Here is a 16,241-nt window from a genome sequence, read left to right on the forward strand (position 1 = left end):
GAAATCAGGTGCAGGTACGGGGCGAGCGTTTGTCGATGACCAAGCAGCCCAGAACGCGCCCCATCTCGCGCCAGCTTTTGTAAGCCAAGCAGGCTCGAGCCTGGATGTCGCTTGAAAGGGTGACTGAACTGCCATGCATAACAGGTGCTATAGGCTGCTACGAGAGTACGTCGTGGGGATCAAGATCCATTGTATCGTACGATACGTATAAGTCCCCCCACGTTTGTGCTCCCTGTATTCACGGAGTAGCTTTAGAGTGTTTTAGACCCGAGGAGCTATGTGATTAATACGGTGGCCCAAAAGCCAGGAGACACATAGGGGGATTTCGGTTAATTTCTTGTTGTGGTTTTCACACCTGATGATGATTGCTTGTGTTGCAATCGAAACGTCGTGAGAATTTTATTGTTTTTTGTTGTTATTTTATTGTTTCCCTTCTACGAGGCTTTACCGAAAGAACCAAGAATATGAATCCCTGCAGTCACGAAAGTTTCCAATCAAAAACACATAGGGTTATTATATTAATTTTAACACTGGCATTAAACTTGTTTTAATTGTTTATTATTCGAGTCAACATTTTATCTGTGATCATTGTTAACATCTATTTTTTTCTCTTCTCCCTTTTTCGGGGCTGGCATTAAAAAAATGGGAAAGTAAATGTACTTAATTGAGACGAAACATCGTTGATTAATGTTCAAAGATCGCACCTGTAATCTTAAAAAAATGACCTCTTGCGCCACCCTACATTATTGAGTCCATTGCACCTATTGGCTCTCCAGATCCAACTGGGCATGCAGAACATTGTGTGCGCGTGTGCACGTGTGTGCGTGTGCGCGTGTGCACGTGTGCACATGCAGTCGGATCTGGATGCTGTCCGCTCACGCCACTTGATATCCACGCACCAGTTTCGACCCCTCTGAGAATCATCAGCAAACGCGCGGTCGCACCGCGAGCGCCGCTCTGCGTGCCCCTTGCGACACGGGGCACGGTGGCGATCCACTGACAATGGGGAACGAAATGGGGGGGGAGGGACGAGGGGGGGTCGGGGCGGATGGTGGTGGTGGGGGGGGGGTAACACAAAAAAAAATCGCTGATCTGACAGCCGGCTTGAAAGAGAAATGGCATTTCCACAAGTGACGTTCGTGAAAACCCGCGGCTGAAATGCACATCGCAGCAGGTGGTTTTTGGCAGGTGGGGGAGATGGGGAGATGGTGGTGGTGGTGGAGTAGGGGGGGGGTAGGGGTGGGGGCGGAGGGGGCAGTGGAGGGATGCTGCAAGGAAGGTTCCAATTACTCTCCGCTCCTAACGCAGCGAGACTCGCGCGGCTCAGTGTGTTGCGTGTGGTTTGTGTGCTGTGTGTGTGTGGTGTGTGTGGCGTGTGTGGCGTGTGCCTGTGTGTGGTGTGTGTGTGTGTGGTGTGTGTGTGTGGTGTGTGTGGCGTGTGCCTGTGTGCGGTGTATGTGTGTGTGCTGTGTGTGTGTGGTGAGTGTGTGGTGTGTGTGACGTGTGCCTGTGTGCGGTGTGTGTGTGGTGTGTGTGTGTGTGGTATGTGTGGCGTGTGCCTGTGTGTGTGTGGTGTGTGTGTGTTGTGTGTGTTTTTGGTGTGTGTGTGGTGTGTGTGTGTGTGGCTGGAGAGCGGTAGTGCAGTGGTTAGCGCACTGCACTGTGAACCTGGCGACCTGAGTTCGATTCCCACTCAATGCCAACACAAGTGATGATTATCTGAACCAGTCCTGGGCCTCCCCTAGGTCAAATCAGCCTCAAATGAGTACCTCATCTGGTGTGTGCTGGCCACCGCACCCCCTCGCGCGCCGTGCCGGCCTTCATAGGTGCTACTCGCTAACAGCACTTGCCCCAACAGCTGGTTAAGGCTACACTGGGGGGGATCTTGACCTTTGCACTCCCCTCGGCGCGAGACGAAGAATCTATCCGGAACCGTCGCAGGTCAGTGCAGGGCATGCCGCGGATATGAGGACGGCCCAGCGGAAGCGGATATTTACGGCAATGAAATACATTTCGGGCGCAACGTCACGCGCTCCCAGGGGTGTCCAAGCGTGACAACAGAATCTTCGTGCAGCAAGCGCCTCGTCACGTGGGTGTCACGAAGCACCTCCAGGCGACACCCTGGACCACACGCAAGAAGCGGGGCAGCACTTGCCCACCGCTTCTGCATACGAGAGCTGACGCCCATCGCACGGCACTGGAAGCAATGTTGTTTGAAAGATCTCAAAGGAGCTGGAATTTGCACGTGCGTGCGTTGAACTTCTTTCACGCGACACGTAGCCGATCGTGCCAATCGGAGGCGTGGGGAATTTGGTTAAATCAGGCGCGGAACCAGAATTGAGTTTCGACGCTATGTGCACGCCGCGGTCGTTCATCGGTGAGCGGGGCCGAGACCGCCAACACGCTGCACTTCAGGGTCTGGTTTTAATCAAGGGCGGCTAAATATTACTATTTAAACAATTCGTAATTTACTATGTAAGGCCCACTGAGCTACGTAGCTCTTTTTTTCAGATGCGACCTGGCCACAAATGATAGCTCAACGAAAGTGGCTTATCACGTGGACATTCATAGCAGCCAAATACTCTAACCGCGTGATTCTAAATATGGAGGGGAATAAACGGAGGACCCGGAGAAAAAGTCCACGCGACCACAGGGAGAGCGACACACAAACTCCAAATATACAGCAGGCGTCAGGGTCGTGATTGTACCCACGACCTCCTGTATACCAAGCAAGGTAGTCAACATCTCCTAGCCACCGTGATGATAATGAGAGAGAGAGACACGCAAACTCAAAATATACAGCAGCAGGCGTCAGGGTCGTGATTGTACCCATGACCTCCTGTATACCGGGTGAGGTAGTCAACATCTCCTAGCCACGGTACGCGATGGTACGCGGTGGTACGCGATGGTACGTGGTGGCACGCGGGCGCGGGGACGCGCGTCACGCGAGACGCGGGCCCATTTATTACGATTTCCTTCCGTTAGCGCGGTGAAATAACAGTGATCAGGGCGGCTCGGCGGGCTTGAAGGACAGTCGTGCGACCTTCGCCGGAGCGGGGAGAGGGAACGCGACGGAGAGAGAGAGGGAGCGAGAGGGAGAGATGGACGTCTCTCTGCATGGGAACCGCCACTCCTTTGCTAATAGGTGGCTGTCCTGTCGTTACGCCAAACTCCCCAAAACCACGTCAGTCTTTTCTCGTTGCTTTTTTTCATTTTAATATATTCCTGTGCGTATATATATATTTTACCGGTGCCAACTCGTATTTTTAAATTAAGTGCTTTGTAGGATTTAAGACAGCTTAATTCTTTCTTGCATTTTTTTTCGTCGCTTTCGTACAAAAAATTGCGGCCGCAAGAGTTTGCTGGGATATTTGAAGTTTTTTTTTTTGCCCTCCGTCTTTTAAAGTTGTAAACGAATACAAAAAAAACGGAAAACTGATAAGTGCACAAAGACGCACGTGTAATTATAATTTAAACTCGTAATTCTCAGCTGCAACACGGTATTCGCTTGCCCTTGAAGAGACGGGACGAATCAGAGGCGCAGAGAACCACAGACGAGTGGAAAACACAGCTGCCAACAATCGCACGAGCTCTGGGTTCCTCTACATATCAAGGTGTTTCTAGATTAGAGAGCATCGACGGGTGGAGGGGCATTATTCAAACTGTGAACGGAAGGCAAGAGGCTTGGGCAGGACAATGTCACTCGAAGGGACGATGGGCAGATGGAGAAAAATGTCGGAGTGGCAGCCAAGGGGATGGAACGCGTGTTGAAAGGACGTCCACCTGGGAGACGGAGCGACGGTGAGGTCAGTTCCGCGTGGGTTATTACAGGGAGAGGTGACGGCGGTTGCTACGTCGGGTGGTGGATGGTCTTACGACACAAATTTGGCCACATCACTACGCGGCTAAGGGGCAGTGCATAAATGACGTCACGCACCTGGGGGTGGGGGGGGGGGTCAGACATTTGTGACGATGTGTGACAAGGGGAGGGGGTTTGAGAAATGTGACGTCACATCAAAATGTGCAACTTTAAATAAATATAAAGAACACATTATACTTAAATTTCGATTTAAAGCTTTCGTGACTGCAGGGATTCATATTATTGGTTCTTTCGGTAAAGTCATGTAGAAAGGAAATAATAATAAAAAATCTCACGTTTATCGTTTTATTTGTATTATTTTATTATTTCCCTTCTACGTGACTTTACCAAAAGAACCAAGAATACATTCTACTTAATTAAATAGACTTTGTAATAAATGTTTTCTCCTACAATATCAGAGTGCAGCGCCACTACACTGACAATAGTTTAAAGGGATTTGAAGCATGTTTTATGTTTTTTTGGGGGGGGGGGAGGCAGAGCTTTGTGACGTCATATTTGAGGGGGGGTCTGACTATTTGTGACGCCGTGTGACGAAGGGGGGGGGGGGTCAAAAATCGTCCAAAATCGCGTGGCGTCATTTATGGACGGCCCCTTAACCCTAAAAATTATATAATTAATTTTGTATCCAGGAGAGCCACACAGAGTTGTAGCATTCTCTTTCAGCAGGTTTTTTTTTATTATTTTAAGATGTTTTTAGCCAATTAATGAGTGCTTATTATATAATCGGGGAGGAAACCGGAGCACCTGGAGAAAACGCACACGTGCGAGGGGGTAACGCTCTATCCCCAAACAGATGGAAGCAAATAGCGAAGAGTCCCAACTTCCACTCGCTCTTTAAAGCTTTCGTGATTGCAGGGATTCATCTTCTTGGTTCTTTCGGTAAAGTCACGTAGAAGGGAAATAATAAAATAATAAAAATAAAACATAATACGTGACTTTACCGAAAGAACCAAGAAAATTCTACTGGCTCGCCAGAGTACGGCTCCTCTTCGACGCCCACGAAGAGAGGGAGTTTCGCAACAACATCCGTGCATGCGGTGATCCACCAACCCTCGCTGCTGCTGCTGCTGCCTCCACGATGCTGGGTTACATGCAGTAGCGTAGCCACCACCACGACGACGACGAGAATGCTGATAAACACGTGATCGAAGAAAGTCCTCACCTCGGGATTTCATGCCGATGAATCGGTTTTCCACGATGTCGATGCGCCCCACTCCGTGCTTCCCCCTGCAGAGGGAACACGGCGACAGTGCTCAGGGGCCAGCGGGCATCACGACCCCGCCACCACGACCCCGCCACCACGACCCCGCCACCACGACCCCGCCACCACGAGCCCGCCACCACGACCCCATCACCACGACCCCGCCACCACGACCCCGTCACCACGACCCCGCCACCACGACCCCGCCACCACGAGCCCGCCACCACGACCCCGCCACCACGACCCCGTCACCACGACCCCGCCACCACGAGCCCGCCACCACGACCCCGCCACCACGAGCCCGCCACCACGACCCCGTCACCACGACCCCGCCACCACGACCCCGTCACCACGACCCCGCCACCACGACCCCGCCACCACGAGCCCGCCACCACGACCCCGCCACCACGACCCCGTCACCACGACCCCGCCACCACGAGCCCGCCACCACGACCCCCGCCACCACGAGCCCGCCACCACGACCCCGCCACCACGAGCCCGCCACCACGACCCCGCCACCACGAGCCCGCCACCACGACCCCGTCACCACGACCCCGCCACCACGACCCCGTCACCACGACCCCGCCACCACGACCCCGCCACCACGACCCCGCCACCACGACCCCGCCACCACGAGCCCGCCACCACGACCCCGTCACCACCACAGTAGTCGCGACGACGGAGAAACAATGGAAAACTCAGGAAACGAACAAATTGGTCCGACTGATCCGACGTTGGGCCGACGTTGGGCCTTCGGACCCGTCGTTGAACCAGCGTTGGCACGACATCGACGCGACATCGACCAACGTTTCCACGCTCGCTCTAAACGCACGAGTACCCCCCCCCCCCCCCCCACTTATGAAACCTGCTTGTCCTGCAGGCCAGGTTCATTTACAGTTTTCCCCTTCAAAATCCCGTGCTTGGTTGTCGGATACAGACGCTCCGTGCGAGCGCCCGTGCGTACGCGTGTTGGTGCCCTGCCACGTCGCCCATACACCGCTCCCCCACATCCACCAGTGCACGCGCAGGTCGCCAAGGCTTTGGCCAGATCTCCCACGGACGCGCCCGCTCTCTCGTCGGACGACATATTCCAGACGTGCCGACCCACACCGCCCGCTCGCCTGCCCGCCTGCCCGCCTGCCCGCTCGCTCTCGAGGCACGAACGCAGCAGTCACGCAGGCGCCGAGCCCGATTGAGTGCCGGGATGGGTGACCGCCACGCGTAACAGGTGTTACAGGCTGTGGGGGCAGTGCGGCAGCATCCATTGTTGTACAGTACCTCTTTGGTCACACGCCTACGTTCCCAGCCTCCACCGCCACACACTGACCAGCTTGGTGAAGTATGGGGTGGAAGGATGTGGCGAAACGTGACGCGAGGAATTTTGGCTATTCGTTTAGGCCTTTATGCAAGTCGATGCATCACGTGGTGTGGATGCGAGTCTGTGGGTCTCTATTCGAGCCTATGGATCACATTTGTCTATGTGAGTCTATGGGCCTCTATGCGAGCTTATGCATCACATGGTGTGGATGCAAGTCTGTGGGCCTCTATGCGAGCCTATGGATCACATTGGTCTATGTGAGTCTGTGGGTCTCTATGCGAGCCTATGCATCACATGGTGTGGATGCGAGTCTATGGGCCTCTATGCGAGCCTATGCATCACATTGGTCTATGTGAGTCTGTGGGTCTCTATGCGAGCCTATGCATCACATTGGTCTATGCGAGTCTATGGCCCTCTATGCGAGCCTATGCATCACATGGTGTGGATGCGAGTCTGTGGGCCTCTATGCGAGCCTATGGATCACATTGGTCTATGGGAGTCTATGGGTCTCTATGCGAGCCTATGCATCACATGGTGTGGATGCGAGTCTGTGGGTCTCTATGTGAGCCTATGCATCACATTGGTCTATGTGAGTCTGTGGGTCTCTATGTGAGTCTATGCATCACATGGTGTGGATGCGAGTCTGTGGGTCTCTATGTGAGCCTATGCATCACATTGGTCTATGTGAGTCTGTGGGTCTCTATGCGAGCCTATGCATCACATTGGTCTATGTGAGTCTATGGGCCTCTATGTGAGTCAACCGATCTCCATATATGGATAGCGGACGCGACTCAAGAATAGCAGCACAAACGGAAAGGAAATCGGAAACAACTGACCAACCCCACTGGCGAATAATGGACTTGTGGCTTAGAAGAAGAAGATGATGATGATGATGTAGAGAGGAACATTTGAATTGAGATGCAGAGAGGCGGGTGGGGAGAGTGCGTCCAGATTGCATTCCCATTCCACACCTCCCTCCCTCCCCTCCTCCCTCCACTCCCTCCCACCCTCCCTCCCGAAACAAAAGCCACACAATGACCCTTGGAGAGAGCGCTAATTAATGATATTAACTCACGGGTCCTCGTGGCTAATGAGGTGGAGGAAATGTGGCCCGCCCCTCTACGTCTTCCACCCCCCATGTCTCCATGTCCCCCTCCCCATGGCACCCCCCGCCCCCCCCCCCTCTCCGCTCAAGCCCCGTCAAACCGATCGGCCTGCGATGGTCTACACAGCTCGCCGATTGCTAGCCGATGCAGCTGCTGTCCTGCTGGGACGTCCGTGAAAAGAAAGAGCCTCACAGCTCACCGGATTCCTCGAGTCGAGATAAAGATTCTCATTCTGAAAAGCCGCCCCCCCCCCCAGCCCCCCCCCGTCCCCCCCGTCAGTCCCACTCCCCCCCCCCTACTCCCGCCAGCACCCACCGCCGCTCATCATCATCACGGTGGCTAGGAGATGTTAACTACCTCGCCTGGTATACAGGAGGTCGTGGGTTCTATCCCGACCCTGACGCCTGCTGTATATTTGGAGTTTGTGGTGTCTCTCTCTCATCATCACGGTGGCTAGGAGATGTTGACTACCTCGCCTGGTATACAGGAGGTCGTGGGTTCGATCCCAACCCTTACGTCTGCTGTATATTTGGAGTTTGCATGTCTCTCTCCCCGTAGCCACGTGGATTTTTCTCCGGGTCCTCCGGGTTTTCCCCTCCACATTTAGAATCAACGTCACGCGTTTAAGAGTATTTGGCTGCTTTAAATTTACACGTGATAAGCCGCTTCGTTGAGCTATCATTTGTGGTAGCCAGGTCGCTTCTGAAAAGTTGCTCTATAGCTCAGTGTGGCATTACCTGGTAACATAAAATAAATTGTTTATAGACGCACGGGGCAGTGTTCGTATTGAGGTCAACAGTGATTGTCGTGTGGACGGACTTGCCCCCGCCATAGGAATACGGAATTCCCACCACTGGCTCGGCGCTGCAAAGCGGAGATGCATTCGTCGCCGCATCGACTCCCAAGACGGTCGTCTTGGGGGTAAACTTTGACCGCTTTGTTCCACTCCACACATTCTCAATCGCTGCTTTTGCTTTCCCGACTTCTCTCGCGTCCTCCTCCTCCGTCTCGTCTCGTCTCAGATGGCTCTGTGCCTCCACCCCCTACCCCCCCCCCCCCCCAGCTCGTCCATTAATCGCGGATGGACAATGGAGGGAACCAAAAGAAGCGGGAGAGACAGAGAGGGGCCGATGGGCCGATGTGGGACGCGCACGCACAAAGGGCATTAACCAGCACGCGCGTGCGTGTGTGCGTGCGCGCGTATGCGTGCGCACGTGTGTGCACGTGTGTGTGTGTGGGCGCGTGTGTGTGTGTGGGCGCACGTGTGTGTGTGTGCGGGCGCGTGTGTGTGTCTGTCTGTGTCTTTGTGTGTGTCTGTGCGCTCGGAACCGAGACGGGGAGGACGTCGTCAATTTAAAAAAAGAAACGCGACGGAGAAAGACAAAGGTGGAGCGAGGGAGGGAGAGGCTGGGGTGGGAGAGAAGGGAGAGGCAGGCAGAGAGACAGAGGGACGCAGAGGAACAGAGAGACAGGCACAGACAGAAGGACAAAATGACCGACAGACAAATAAAGAGACAGATGAGATAGAGAGGTGGGTAGATGGATACCATGAACTGATCGACAATCACAGAGCTGGAGAGACTGACAGAAGAGACACGTGGTCAGAGAGACAGATAGATACGACACACAGATCGATGGATGGACAGGACAGTCATTAAGTTAATCAACGCAATAGAGACACAGACGAATGGACGTATGAACAGGAAGACAGACAGAAATGATGGATAGACCGATAGATGTAGGGGCAGTCAGACGGACAATCGTCTAACCCACATCTCCTGGCTCTGCGCATGTTTATCGTAGCGTATGTCTATCCATGTTTGTGTTTGTGTTTTTGTGTGTCTGTGTGTGTGTTTGTGTGAAATCTCACCCGATCTCGTTGAGATAAGTGAAGATGTCAAGAGCGGAGTCGTGAGCCACCCCGTCTGTCTCGTTACACACACGGACCGGGACCCCTGCGGAGAGACAAAGATCACCCGTGTAGCCTTAACAGACTGCAGGGGCAAGTGCTGTCAGCGAGCAGCACAGATGAAGGCCGGCACTGTGGCACACGAGGGGGTGAAGGTGGCCAGCACCGTGCCCGGCCGCCTTTGTCTCCCTTAGTGGCGATGTTTACACACCGCGCCAGGTACTCATTTGGGGCCGAGTCGACCTAGGGGAGGTTCAGGACCGGCTCAGACAATCGTCACCGGCGTTGGTGTCCGTGAGCGGGAACCGAACTCGGGCCGCCGGTTTCGTGCAGCGCAGCGCGACGCCAACCGATGCGCCGCCGCTCCCCGCACCGTTACACGACTCGCGCGCACGAAGGCGGAGAGCGGACAGAATGAAAGCGTGACCGACAAGACACGGGAGGGAACCTCCGCGCTAGAGACGCATCGGATGGGCGAGCGGGGCAGACAGGCGGACGGGCGCCTATCGGCGGGGGGGGGTCCCCCAATTGAACCTCTCACTCAGAAGCCCCCACGCTCGCGGGAAAACAACGGCAAACGCGGGCAGCAACGCACGCTCGCGCGAGCCATCGTCATCATCACCCTCTCATCATCTCCTACACCTTGGCCTGGTCGTTTCTTCTCTGCCTCCTCCTCCTCACCTTCCTGACCAGTGCTCCTCCTCCTCTTTTCCGCTCATCTCGGTCGAAGTGGTTCATCCCTCTGGACAACTGCTGGCAGAAGGCCCTCCCCGCTCGAGGAATCTCTTGAGGAACCCCCCCCCCCCCAACCACCCCGAGAGGGAATGCTGGCCGACTAAACTCAACTCTTTTTATTTAACCAAAAGGTGTAAGGCCCACTGAGCTACGTAGCTCTCTTTCAGAAGCGACCTGGCCGCTCAACGGAAGTGGCTTATCGCGTGGGAATTCATAGCAGCAGCCAAATAATAATCTGAACGTGCGTTTCTAAATGTGGAGGGAAAAACCGGTGGACCCGGAGGAAAAGTCCACGCGACCACGGGGAGAGAGACACCGAAAACTCAAAATATACAGCAGCAGGCGTCAGGGTCGTGATCGTACCCACGACCTCCTGTATACCAGGCGAGGTAGTTAACATCTCCTAGCCACCGTGATGATGATGAGAGAGAGAGACACGCAAACTCCAAATATACAGCAGCAGGCGTTTGGGTGAGGATCGAACCCACGACCTCCTGTATACCAGACGAGGTAGTTAACATATCCTAGCCACTGCGATAATGATGAGAGAGAGAGACACGCAAACTCCAAATATACAGCAGCAGGCGTTTGGGTGAGGATCGAACCCACGACCTCCTGTATACCAGGCGAGGTAGTTAACATCTCCTAGCCACCGCGATAATGATGAGAGAGATAGACACGCAAACTCCAAATATACAGCAGCAGGCGTTTGGGTGGGGATCGAACCCACGACCTCCTGTATACCAGGCGAGGTAGTTAACATCTCCTAGCCACTGTGATGATGAGAGTGAGAGACACGCAAACTCCAAATATACAGCAGCAGGCATTTGGGTGGGGATCGAACCCACGACCTCCTGTATACCAGGCGAGGTAGTTAACATCTCCTCGCCACCGTGGCACCTACTTTTACACACATAGCCAGATGGCGTCGGAAGAGTTGGGCGCGTGACCCTGCCGATCGTCGACTAAGAAACTTGCGCCGCCGTTTCGCCCTTCCGCACCGGGAGCTGGAATCGGATCGGACCGGCGACCTCTGGATCGCAGCGTCCAGCGGGCTGCCAACCGTGCCACCGCTGTGGCAGCGGCAGCGACCGTGGCCGCCACCACCCCCCCCTCCCCCCGCATCTATAAACGGATCAGCCTACGTATAAATACAATCGTATACATTTTGACAGAGCCAGGCCGACGAATGAAACGGGGATTGGACGGACATTCGCGTGCGGGGGGCAGGGCGGGGGGGCACTCCGGCCCCCCGCAGGCGCGTCGCGAGTAATCTCGCGTAATTGGATTTGACAACAAAGACAAAAGGCGCGCGGGATGCACACACACGACGCACGCAACGCGCAGCGGGCGGTGAATGTATAATGACTTTAAATCCACATAAAGCGACTTTAACGCTCGGGTTTTATTGGCCAGGGCAGCGTTTCTCTTTGAGCCGCGTGCTTGGCTCGACTGGCCACGGCTCTCTCTTTGTTGTCACCGGCCCGCCACACTGATCCGAGCCCTCTAAGTCGCTCGTTCACCGCCTTGCTCCGGCTTGCAGACGACTACCAGCTCCGCTCGCTCGTTCTCTCGCTCGCAACAAACTACTCGCTCATTCACTCGCTTTCTCGGTCGCTCATTGACTCACTCGTGCAACCACCCAGCCGCTCACTCGTTAGTTTACTCGCCAATTCGCATACCCACACACCCAAATATTCACTCGTTCTCTCGCTCGCTCACTCACACACCCGCCGAACCACTCGTCCACTCAGTCATTCATTCACCCACTGAATAAGTCATCCACTCACCCAACCGCTCACTCGTTAGATTTACTCGCCAATTCACATACCCACCCAGTGTTCACTCGTTCTCTCACCCACTCATTTGCTCGCTCACTTGCTCACTCACTCACTCACACACCCACCCAACCACTCGTCCACTCGGCCATTCATTCACCCACTGAGTAAATCATCCACTCACCCAACCGCTCACTCATACACCCACTCCTCCATCCAGCCAACAACCACTTACCCAACCAATCACTCAACTAACCACAGACTCAATCGTCCACTTACCCACTCACTCATTCATGCACCCAACTGCTCGATAACTCACTCGGTATCCCTATACAACGACAACTGTGTGGCAGTCGCGATGGACGAGATAAGAGAGGGCAGCTTCAGTGTGAAGGGAGCACCAAACAGCATGGGTCTAATTCGTGTGTTTGGAGAAAGCTCTTTTTGTTGGCAAAAAAAAAAACGTGTGAATGTCTCCATCACCGAAAATGGGGCAAAGAGCCAGGGCAGTGAGTCGGTAAAATTCATCAGGATCCGAACCAGACTTCACGTCTCACTTTTGCCCCGTTGTCGTCATCATCATGCGAGCCATGCCCTATCCACTGCTGGATAAATCCAACCCTTGCCGTCTCTCATGGTAAATTACTCATCCACTCACTCATTCATTCTCTCAGTCACTCACCCACCCGCTCACCCATTCATCCTCTCACTTATTCATCCACTTACACGTTCACTCACTCACTTGCTCGCGAACGCACTCACCCACTCGCGAACTTTTTCTCTCCACATCTCCCTTCCTTTCTCACTCATAGACTCACCCAGCCATCCACTCACTCACTCATTCTCTCAGTCACTCACCCACCCGCTCACCCATTCATCCTCTCACTTATTCATCCACTTACACGTTCACTCACTCACCCACTCGCGAACTTTGTCTCTCCACATCTCCCTTCCTCTCTCCTCACTCTCACTCATAGACTCACCCAGCCATCCACTCACTCACTCATTCTCTCACCCACAACAGCACGCATAGCAACCCTTTATTACCCCTTTCTCTCCCTCCGTCGCACGTTCACTCCCTCATTCATTCATTCTTTCGCTCGGCCGCTAACTCACGGCATCACAATCGTGCCCCCCCCCCCCCGTTCCCGAGCAGCCTGCCGGATTTCACGGCCCCTCCCGGCCAATCTGCGGTCTTTCTCCCCCCCGGCTGGGCCCCATCCTCCCCCGCGCCGTCACGGCAAAATCGGGTCTCGTCCCCCTGCCACGCCTGACCATCTTGGCCACGGTCACAAACGCAGACGAAAAAATAAAGAAGGGCCCTTGTGCGGCTTCGTGTCACGCGCCAGTGTCGTCCACTCGATTTCAACCCTCTTGTGAGCTCCACCAGCTCGGTGGAACCTGGAGGGTGTGAGTGAGTGGTTGAGTGAATGAGTCGGTGGGTGGGTGAGTGGGTGGGTGAGTGAGTGGTTGAGTGAATGAGTCGGTGGGTGGGTGAGTGGGTGAGTTGGTTGGTGAGCTGGTTGCTGAGTGGTCGGGTGAGTGAGTGGGTATTAATTCTAGCTTCGAAGTTTTCGTGCCAAAACCAAGAGTTGACATTCAGGCCCAAAGCCTTACGTCTCCTGGATGTTCCTCCTTCTTCGGCTATCATTGCCGAGGATACAAGAGAGGCCTTGGGCTCAAACCTCCTCGAGGCGCTTGGACCAGGGACCTCTTGCCAAGCATCTACCCGTCGAGATGTGGAGCACTGAGTGGGCCACGCGAGCACATCACACCCTTTGCAAGTTCGACCCTGTCATCCTTCCAACTGACTGCGCATGCTTGCCCAATGCCGACCCTGTCATGTGCCGCTCTGCTCTGTGCTGCCCTTACCGTGAGACAATCGTTCTGAACCACCCCCAGGGTGAAGACGGACTGAGATGCCGAGATTGTGACTGGCCTGGTCCCTGGTGGTGCCACGGGATTTTGCAGTGCATTGACATTGACGATAATGGTGATGATTGTCAAATCAAGTGGAACTTATTCGTTTGTTCATTCAGTTTAACACGTAGGGCTTTCACAACCAATATTATTAATAATAAAGTTTTTGGGTTAGATCGCGTTATTTATAAATGTGTCGTAACCCTCCACCACCCGACACGGCCAATCAGTAAAACAGTGTCACGTTAACACTTTTTTACGCGACACTTTTTTACTGATTGGCCATGTTGGGTGGTGGAGGGTTACGACACATTTATAAATAACGCGATCTAACCCAAAAACTTTGTTATTAATTTTTTCATTCATTGCGGTCATCATCAACCACCACCAGGAGTGAAACTCTAGTTGTGATTATGGCCGTCACTGTCATCATTAAATTAAATATCACACGCGCATTTTCCTAAAGTTAACTATCGATTGTTCATCATCACCATCATCACCAAACTAACCAACACACATGATTGCTTATCTTCGTTGTAGTGTTCAGCACCATCATCATCATGATGAAGTCAACCATAACTCAGTAATTTATTATCATCGCTCATTTTTGGTGATCAACCACATCACCACCACCACACAATCAAATCAACCACAACTCAGTAATTTATCATCATTATCGCTCATTTGTGGTGATCAACCACATCACCACCATCACACCATCAAATCAACCATAACTCAGTAATGTATCATCATCGCTCATTTTTGGTGATCAACCACATCACCACCACCACACAATCAAATCAACCATAACTCAGTAATTTATCATCATCGCTCATTTGTGGTGATCAACCACATCACCACCATCACAACATCAAATCAACCGCCACGACAGCCCACCGCCACCGTCACTGCCATCACCACGGCCACCCTCTTAATCCCACCCCCATGACCAGCGACGGCATTTTTTCCGTCCCCAACTTTTTCGAGTTCAGCTGTCGTATCTGGTCATGAATAAACCATAGTCCTAATCATCAAGACCTCCTTCCCCACGGCTCTCTCACACACAAGACAAAGATCTCCCGTGTAGCCTTCACAGACTGTTGGGGCAAGTGCTGTTAGCGAGCACCTATGAAGACCGGCACCGCACACGAGGGGGGTGGGTGGCCAGCACCACGCCCGACCGCCTTTGTCTCCCCAGTGGCGATGTTTACACACCGCACCGGGTACTTATTTGAGGCTGAGTCAACCTAGGGGAGGCCGAAGACCTGTTCAGATAATAGTCACTGGCGTTGGCCGTGAGCGGGAATCGAACTCGGGTCGCCGGGTTCGTAGCGCGGCGCGCTAACCGCTAGACTACCGCTCCTCTCTCACGCACACATACACACACATACACACACATACACACACATACACACACATACACACACATACACACACATACACACACATACACACACATACACACACGCGCATACTTTGCCTCCACCTTTGGTTGTCCGTGTTAAAATGAGCATCGGCCAAAATCCCCAGCCATCTGTTGGGCTCACGCCACTGCTAAGGCTCTCCCCGCCCACCCAGCACAGCCTAGCACGCCCGCCCCGACTGCCCGGCCGCCTTTTAAAAAAGATGAATGAAAGAAAGAAAGAGAGAAGAGAATAGAGAAGAAAAAAAACCGATAATAGTAACAAAAAAAAAGGGGGGGGGGGGGGAGCGACTTAAAGAGCTGGGGAAACCGGGAAGGCGGCAACGCCGAGGAGGAGAAACGCACTCATCAATTTAGCCGTGAAACACTTTACTCCTTTTCAGCGAGGCCCACTAATCTGCTCGCCGAGCGGACGATATTATGTCCCTCACCACTCAATAGACCGGCCATTTGGCCTCACTAAAAACGCATGCTTGCATCATTTGGCGCTTTGTGTCGCCGCTGTGGGCGTGCGGCGCTGGGCAGAGGATGGGCTGGTGGGCCGGCGGGTGGCGGTTGTGGTTGGAGGGGCACGCTCTATTCACGGTGAGGTGGTGGTGGTGGGTGTTGAGTGGTGGTGGTGGTGGGTGTTGGGTGGTGGTGGTGGGTGTTGAGTGGTGGTGGTGGGTGTTGAGTGGTGGTGGTGGGTGTTGGGTGGTGGTTGGTGGTGGTGGTTTTCATTGGTGGTTGGTGACCTTGGTGGTCGGTGGTGGTTGTTGGTGGTGGTAGTTGTGGTTGGTGGTGGTGGTAGTTGTTGTCGATGATGGTGATGGTGGTGGGGGAGAGGCGGTGGCGCAACGGGTTAGCACCGCAACTTTGCTGCGAACCTGCTCGCCCGAGTTCGATTCCTGCTCATGGCCAACACCGGTGGCGAATATTTGACTCAAAACTGAGGCCTCACCGAGGTTGACGCAGTCTTAAAATGTGGACCT

At 53.8% G+C, this 16,241-nt stretch overlaps 1 protein-coding gene across 1 annotated transcript in view; it reads right to left on the reverse strand.

Moving 5' to 3' along the window:
* ASS1 (argininosuccinate synthase 1) overlaps nt 1-16,241 on the reverse strand; it is a 74,297-nt gene that overhangs the window by 20,037 nt on the left and 38,019 nt on the right. Inside the window, exons 10-11 of the mRNA XM_078616141.1 lie at nt 9,376-9,460; nt 5,043-5,107 (exon numbers count right to left, since the gene is read on the reverse strand). Of these exons, the coding sequence (XP_078472267.1) occupies nt 5,043-5,107; nt 9,376-9,460 (150 nt within the window). The remainder of the gene's footprint in view (nt 1-5,042; nt 5,108-9,375; nt 9,461-16,241) is intronic.

Source organism: Lampetra planeri, chromosome 49 (assembly GCF_965212315.1).
Source record: "Lampetra planeri chromosome 49, kcLamPlan1.2.h2, whole genome shotgun sequence".
Lineage (NCBI taxonomy): Eukaryota > Metazoa > Chordata > Hyperoartia > Petromyzontiformes > Petromyzontidae > Lampetra > Lampetra planeri.